Genomic DNA, 8,240 nt, shown 5'->3' on the forward strand with positions numbered 1-8,240 from the left:
TTACATCTAAAGGAAATACCTTCAAGGCGACAGCTAAACTGGCATTTGACCCAAAAGTGGGCACCAGAGGCCAGCAGGCTGACACATAAAATTAACCACGGCAAGCACCATTGCCGCCGGACCGGTGTGCGGTCCTGCATGGCCACTAAGCGGGATACCCTGTTCACACCCTGCTCTCCTTCCTTTTGCAGGGAAAGCAGTTGCATCTGATCAACGGGAAGCTAATTTTGTGGGACGAGGGATACCCCTAGCCCTTCCAGAACCATCGCCCAGAGGAGCCCACGGACTGGCCGGGGACAGGCCTCCCAGCCGGCGACGATGCAGGGCAGCAAGAAGGGCACAGACGGCTTCAGCGACACCTCGAGCATCGGCAGCGTGCTGGACGATGCCGACAGGGAGGTGAGCAGCCTCACGGACCGGGCGTTCCGGAGCTTGTGCATCTCAGAAGACACGTCCTTCAGTGACTCCGACCTGGCCCTGTCCCCGGATTCCACCCGCCAGGTGTTCGGGAATTTTCCCCAGGGGACGGTGAGCCACGCCCGCAGGAAGAGTGGCATTTGGAGCCAGTTGCCGTCGCAAGGCACGGAGCACGCCGGCTGGGCAGCCACGTTCCAACAGCTCCCCAAATACGTTCAAGGAGAGGAGGAGTACCCCAAAAGCAGCCCCCCACCGACACCGGCCCAGAGGAGACTGGAGGTGCCCATTCCTGGCCTGAGGAGCAGCAGCAAGCCTATTTCCAAAGTGTCCTCACTAATTAAATCCTTCGACAGGACCGAGAGCCAGCCATGCGACAGCAGGCCTCCTACCAACAAGCCTCCGGCTATCAAAACCACCCCCAAATTCGCTCCTCTTCCCGAAAGTGGGGTCAACTTCTGCTTTGATTCTGCCTTTCTGACGGTCAGGAGGGTGCCCGCGGAGGTCTCCGGCACGCAGCCCGGCAGGAAGCATGCGGAGCAGGAGCCCCCCAGGAGCCCTGAGGGGGCCTGTCAGGGCTCCAGCAGCCTCCTCCCAACACCCGACAACGGGGCCAACTCATTGGAGCCCCCGTTCTCCTCCCCGCCCCACAGACCGGCCCTGGGGGAGCCCGGGAGAAGCCAGGAGTGGGCTCGCAAAGGCACCTTCCTTCACAGCGAAAACAGTGCCTTTGAGTCGTGGAGCAGCCACCAGCCAAGGCTGCTGGAGCGGAGGGAGCCTGCTGAGGCCGCCCCTGGAAACAAACCCCCCAAACATTATGAGGACCCGCCCTCGTTAAGAGAGTCCCAAGCCCCTGCGAGCAAGGTCTCTCCCTGCCACCTCCGGGCCAGCTGTGGGCACGAAGAGAACAGGCTGACAGCGGGCACTCTCTCCACATCTGGACCCTGGAGGTCTAGGGACCCGGGAGCTCAGGTGTTCCCCACGGAGGAAAAGGCCTCCAGCTCGCAGCCTGACCTCCCCGCGAAGTCCAGCCAGGCCCCGTGGAGGAAACCAAAGACTCGAAAAGGAGGCAAAGAAAGTGCGCAGGAGGCTTCGGAAGAGAAGCAGGCCAGCAGGCCCGGCCCGGCCTTGTATACGAAGCACAATCCCCAGGGGCAGTTTCCAGAAAATGATGCTCTTGGCAATGTGGACCCCCGTGACTGCTACAACCCTCCTTTCAACATCAGCAAGCTGCTGACCCCCATCATACCCACCAAGCACGTCCTGGATCCATCCCACAGCCCGCCAGCGGAGGGCACCCCATCACCCCCAGGGCAGCTGAACGGCTACCAAGAGGAGCCCAGCGAGTCCCGGGACAGCTACAAAGCCAGGGCCCCCAGCCTGCTGTTCAACCTCAAGGACGTGCGCAAGCGCGTCAAGAGCACATACAGCCCCTCGCCTCTCTTAAAAGGCCCCGATGAGAAAAGCAGAGGCAAGCACGAGCCCCTGAGCAATGGCACCGTCCTTCCCAACGGGCTGGAGGAAAGCCCCCCACAGGAGCTTTGTAAGGAGAGACCAGCTGACACTCCTCTGTCCCACGTCAGTGCCCAGAGCGACCCTAAGGCCGATCCTGGTGCAACCTCCGCAGACAACTACCTGGCCCCCAGCTCACCTCCAGCTGCCGCCACAGCCCCCTCCTGTGTCAACGGGGAGGCTGCCGACAAAAGCAGCTGTGAGGACGCCACCCACGGAGATCCCGATGTGGGTGCCGCCAGGCCCAGCCGGTCCCCAGGCACCAGGCAGCGCTGCCCCCGGAGGCACCTGTCCCTGAAGCTCTGCAGCGGGGAGCCCGAGGCGGGGCGGGCTGCGCAGCACCTGCGGGCCCCCAGCCTGGAGAACCGGTTCTCCAGATCCGTTTCTCAAGAGACAGAACCCGAGAGAGAGGCGGGACTTCGGGATCCGAACCTCAACCAGAAAGTCTCCCCGGGGCCCCTTTCTCCCGAGGAGGAAGATGTGTTTTACAGCGACAGCCAGTCTGACTCTGTGCCAGGCCTCAAAGGTAAGGCCAAGTTCAGCACCAGCTCTTCAGATCAGTCGTTTGCCTCGTTCGAGGATCAGCAGAAGATGGGTTTCGCTGAGAGCCCACGGGAAGACGGGAGGAATGGCGGGAGTGCAGGTGACGGAGAGAAGGAGAAGGGGCTGGAGGAGCCGCAGCACCGCGCCTCCGGTGATGGGTCCACGTGCGCGGAGGAGCAGAGCGGGAGGGGAACGTGGCGAGCGGCCGGGGAAAGTGTGTGTGGAGAGAGGCCCAGGAAGGCGTCGAGGGAGGAGGCTGACTTCAGAGGCGCTTGGATCGGGGGGAGCAAGGACACAGCCCTTTCCCCATCTTCCACGTCCAACAGGCACAGGCTGTTTGCAATCAAAGACAACACCCTCAGGGCCACGCCCGTGATAAGGCCCATCATGCTGCCCCTGCTGAGGGCCTTGTCCTCGGAGGACCCGCTGGGCAGTGGCCACAAAGAGGAGGATGTGCCAAGGCCGGGCTGGGGCGAGGATGCTGGCCTTTGTGCCCCCAAGAGCCAGGAAATGCCCAGCACCCCAACACCCACTGGCATGAGGGGCCCACTCTTACAGCATGTGGCCCACAAAGGAAGGGAGGACCAGGGGTGGGCGTCCGGTGTGGCCAGGAGGGAGACCCGGGGGAAGGTCCCGTCTCCCCCGCTCGCAGGAGAGGCTGAGGGGCTGGAGCCGCCCCCGGACGCCGTGTGGAAGGTTGTGGCCAACGAGGGCAGGAGCTACTCCACAGCCCTGGGGGAGCCAGAGGCTCCAAGGTGCATCCCCACAATTGCTCTGCCCGAAAGTGACTTACAAGGCCAGCCACCCCCACAGCAACGCAGAACCTCCTGGGAAGAGCAGACGCAAGATTTCCAAAGTCACTTTTTGTCTACACCCCGAGTGGGCCCCCCGGGGAGGAGGCTGGCTGCTGGCGAGCCCGCGGCTTCCCCCAACAGCAGCTCGCTGGAGGGCAGCAGCGCGCACTCCCCCGCCGCCAGCAGCCTGTGGGACGAGGCTGCTCAGGGCCCCTGTGAGCTGGGCCTGATGCCGGGGGAGCCTTCCCGCCCCGGACCCTGGGCCACCCCCGGCCCCGGCCCCGCCAGGGTGGCCCGGAGGGAGGACCTGACGCACGCCTTCACGTGGGAGGCCAGTGCCGACCCGCAGCTGGAGCCGTCCGCGGAAGACCTCAGGACCCTCTCTCCAGGAGGCTCGTTGCTGGACGTGGCCTCCGGCTCGGCCGTCCTCCCTGACAAAGCACAGCCTTCTGCTCACCTGGAAAGGGCGGCGGCCAAGCCCCCGGCAGTGCCGCCCAAGACAGAAAAGGCCCTGCGGCGGGCGAAGAAGCTGGCCAGCAAGAGGAGGAAGACTGACCAGACGCAGGACGTGCCCGGCGGCGCCCGGGAGGAAAAGCCGCCCCTGGAGGACGCGGCGCACAGGCCCTTGTCCCCCGGAGAGAGGCTGCTGCCCAGGTTCCCCGCCGTCCGCGCCCTGCCCCCTCCCGTGCACCGCCACTCGGTGGCCACCTTCTCAGAGCCTGACCGGAGGCGGTCGGGGGGGGCCCAGTCCCTCAGGCCCCTGCTCCCCTACCCTGCCACCCAGAAGGTCCTCCAAGACCCCCAATCTGGGGAGTACTTTGTCTTCGACCTGCCGCTTCAGGTGAAAATGAAGACCTTCTATGACCCAGAGACAGGCAAATATGTCAAGGTCCCCATCCCATCTTCTGAGGAGGGCTCCCCGGAACCACTCCCGCCCGAAGTGTTTGCCGCCCCCTACGTGCTGTGCCCTGGCATCCGGCCCCTGCACGCCACGGCCTTGTTGCCACTGCGCTGCTCCTCTCAGCTCTCTGCCCCCACCTTCCTCGGGCAGGGCCCTGGCGCCTCGGAGGCAGCCCGCCCTGCGCCCCCCAACACCTACCCTGCTGACCTACAGCCAGCCCCCCGGCCTCCTGGCGACCCCGCCCAGCGCACTGCAGGTCCGGGCTCCAGGGCGCCCCCGGGGACCCCAGGGGAGGGCGCCGTAGACGCTCCAAGCCTGGGTATCATCTCCACCAACGATCTAGAGGACTTTGCCACAGAAGGCATTTCTTGAGAATTACAGCAGACAACACCCCCTCTGCCCCCAATAAACCCAGAAGAGTTTATTTCCTCCCCCACCCCGCGCACACACACACTCCCTCACTCATCACATACCTAGCCATTTGAGGTCCTAAAGGTCTCAAAGAAAACAGGGATTCTGAAAACACCCCACCTCCAGGGCATCCAGGTCTCTCCCTGGGAGGGCGCTGCTGGTCTGACCTGACCCCTCTGAGCCCCTCTCCGATCCCAGACCCGCTCCACTTCTTTCCTCTTCCTTCCTTCCTCCGGGTCCTTCTCCCCTGGCCCTGCCACTCAGGGACCCACCCTGCTCCTCAAGGCTGTTCTCTCTGCACTGGACCCCCCTCTTTCTCAAGGGCAGGCCAAGGCCCACCCCCCTAGGTCAGACAAGGCCCCCAGGGCGACCCCCTGTCACCTGGAGACAGAGCCAATGCCAGCTCAGCTCCGGGGAAAGGGCTGAGGGCCCCCAGGAGGCAACCTGCAGAAATGTCCATTTGCATAGAATGGGTTTTCTTACCTGAGGACTCTTTCCTCTGAAAGCTGTTTTCTGATAAAGAAAAGGCCGCCTTTCACACCGTGGAGCAGGTCTGCAGGTGTGGTCCTCTGGGAACGCCAGTCTCTGCTGTGGGCCTGGGGGGTCTCAGCTGGTGAGTGAGGAAAGGGCCACCTGCCCTCCAGGCCTCCCACTGCTGCCTGTGGGCCGCACAGGGTCTTCCCCTGGGGACAGAGCAGCAGCGGGGGAGGGGGGGGGGTGGGGGGGGGGGGGCCCTGTTGGCCGGTGTTCGTGCCTGCCAGGCCACGATCTCCACTCGTGCAGGTGGCAAAGATGAGAACCCAAGACCGCCATTGTGGGTGGCCTGGCACCTGAGTCAGGTCCGGACTGTCCTGAGTCAGTGACCGGAGCTGAGCTCTGTGCTCTAAAGGGGATGGGCTCTGGGGCCTGGAGGGGAGCAGCTGAATGCACTCAGGGAGCAGAGTGCAGCAACCACCTCAGCTTGGAGGGCGGTGGTCTGTGAGGAGATGCCCACCGGGTGACCTGGCTGCCCAGCAAGTCTGGGGGGGGCAAGTCCGCCCTCACGGCCCCACCCCCTGGGGGCGCCCGCTGAAGCCCTTCATTCCGTGCTGTGGGAAAGACGGGACAAAGGCGGCCCTCCTGGTTGAGGCGGCAGCTGTGGAGGCACCACACAGTGCGCTGTCCTTGGGTTTGGGTGGGGATGGGGGTAGGTGCGTTTCCAGGCGTGAAGGCGGGAGGCGCCCAGCTCAGCGAGTCCCTGACACACACACACACACACACACACACACACACACACGCCAGGGCACCCAGCTCAGTGAGCCCCCGACTCCCACATACTCAGGGCGCGAGCAATCCCAGGTCTGTGGTGTGGATTCAGGGCTTTATACCTGTTCTTTTCCCGGTAAGTGCGGCCACACCTTAATTTCACTGTGAAAATACCACACAAATCCCCCAGCCGATGCCCTTGGCTCTGTCTACACCTGTGAGTGGGCTCCATGGTGAGCTGGGAGGGTGGTCAGACTGTGGTCCCTGAACCCTGGTTCCCACAAGTCACACGGGGCTGCAAGCGAAGAGAACACAGTTAGGATCTGGGCTCCACCACCTTCATCTTACTCAAGTAGTAAAAGGAATGTCTCGTTTTAAAATTCTCAGGGTCCAAGGAGGGAATTGCCTAACAAAAGAAGTATCCCTCAGTTAACCACAGCCAGAGCTGCAATAACCACGTCCCGCCAGAAAAATGTACTTTACCTAAGGGGCTCTGGGTGGGGCGGCAGTATGAGCGGAGCCACTGACAAGACAAAGCTGGAAACACAAAGGCCGACATTTGGAGATCAAGGTCAACTTCCCAGGCCTCTTCGCCCAGTGGATGCAACAGAGGAACCAAGCATCTGGTTCATGTCAGAGAGCAGGGTCACCTGTCTGCCCAGCCTCTGTCCACGTCAGAGAGCAGGGTCACCTGTCTGCCCAGCCTCTGTCCACGTCAGAGAGCAGGGACACCTGTCTGCCCAGCCTCTGTCCACGTCAGAGAGCAGGGTCACCTGTCTGCCCAGCCTCTGTCCACCTCAGAGAGCAGGGACACCTGGCTGCCCAGCCTCTGTCCACATCAGAGAGCAGGGACACCTGTCTACCCAGCCTCTGTCCACGTCAGAGAGCAGGGACACCTGTCTTCCCAGCCTCTGTCCACGTCAGAGAGCAGGGACACCTGTCTGCCCAGCCTCTGTCCACCTCAGAGAGCAGGGACACCTGGCTGCCCAGCCTCTGTCCACATCAGAGAGCAGGGACACCTGGCTGCCCAGCCTCTGTCCACATCAGAGAGCAGGGACACCTGGCTGCCCAGCCTCTGTCCACCTCAGAGAGCAGGGACACCTGGCTGCCCAGCCTCTGTCCACATCAGAGAGCAGGGACACCTGGCTGCCCAGCCTCTGTCCACATCAGAGAGCAGGGACACCTGGCTGCCCAGCCTCTGTCCACGTCAGAGAGCAGGGTCACCTGGCTGCCCAGCCTCTGTCCACGTCAGAGAGCAGGGACACCTGGCTGCCCAGCCTCTGTCCACCTCAGAGAGCAGGGACACCTGGCTGCCCAGCCTCTGTCCACCTCAGAGAGCAGGGACACCTGGCTGCCCAGCCTCTGTCCACCTCAGAGAGCAGGGACACCTGGCTGCCCAGCCTCTGTCCACCTCAGAGAGCAGGGACACCTGGCTGCCCAGCCTCTGTCCACGTCAGAGAGCAGGGACACCTGGCTGCCCAGCAAGTCTGCTGGAAGGAAATGCCAGAGCTCCCCCCTGACCGTGGCCTCTGTCCTCACAATGACCCTATGGAGGTACTCTCAGCCCTATGATGTCCCAAGATCAGATAGTCACTAAGTGGGGGCCCAGGAACTCCTTTTGGACACTCTAACCTCAACGCGGGCTTCTGTCAGTGTGGTCCATGAACCAATGGCCTCCACGTCCCTAGGGAGCTCATTAGAACCCAGAATCTCACTGCATTTTCACAAGATTCCCCAGTGACTCATTTGCACATCAACTTTGAGAAGTGCTGGGAGCCGCTGGAGAGAAGAACTGGGGGAGACGCATCCCTGCCTCCTGTGTCTGCAGCGCGGCCAGGGGCAAAGGGAGAGAGGCGTCCAGTCTGGTCACACCCCTGTGAGGAAGGCATTGCTCACGAGGCAGCTGTCTCTGCGGGAAACTCAGCTCCCCATCACTGGAGAGGCGAAGACAGGCTGAGGACCCCTTTCCTGAGGCAGGGACGGATTCCGACGTCTAAGGGGCCTACCTACCTGAGACCCTAGGCTACATAGGGCTTGGTATGCCAATGTCATGGACCCAAAGTCTAAACGGGAGGCCACATGAGTGAAACATATGAGTAAAGCAGCTGCCTATGAAAGAGGAGCTCCAGGCAAACCTGAACTCTGTGCACGTGGGAAGCCGTTGGGCCCAGACCACACCTGCCATTAGACATTGTCTGTGTGGCCCTCCATGCATTCACATATAAAGGGGAGCCCGGGACCATGCCAGCAGAGCCTGTCCCTGCTGCGTACAAGCTCAGCATCACCCCAGCAGAGCCACCTGCACAGAGGCTTCCTCCCTTGCACGGGACGCTGGGTGGGCCCAGGACGGGAGCTGACTACGGGGGTGGTTCTCGCCCTCACCTGCCCGCTCCTGACAGGGTGCCAAGCCTGCCTGGCTT

General features: G+C 62.8%; 1 protein-coding gene across 1 annotated transcript; it reads left to right on the plus strand.

Annotated features, from left to right (window-relative positions):
* The first annotated feature begins 318 nt into the window (after positions 1-318).
* C17H10orf71 (chromosome 17 C10orf71 homolog) lies at positions 319-4,536 on the plus strand. The gene has a single exon (XM_008149082.3). The coding sequence runs from the start codon at positions 319-321 to the stop codon at positions 4,534-4,536; it is 4,218 nt and encodes a 1,405-aa protein (XP_008147304.2).
* The last annotated feature ends 3,704 nt before the right edge of the window (positions 4,537-8,240 follow it).

Source organism: Eptesicus fuscus, chromosome 17 (assembly GCF_027574615.1).
Source record: "Eptesicus fuscus isolate TK198812 chromosome 17, DD_ASM_mEF_20220401, whole genome shotgun sequence".
In the NCBI taxonomy this organism is placed as follows: Eukaryota; Metazoa; Chordata; class Mammalia; order Chiroptera; family Vespertilionidae; genus Eptesicus; species Eptesicus fuscus.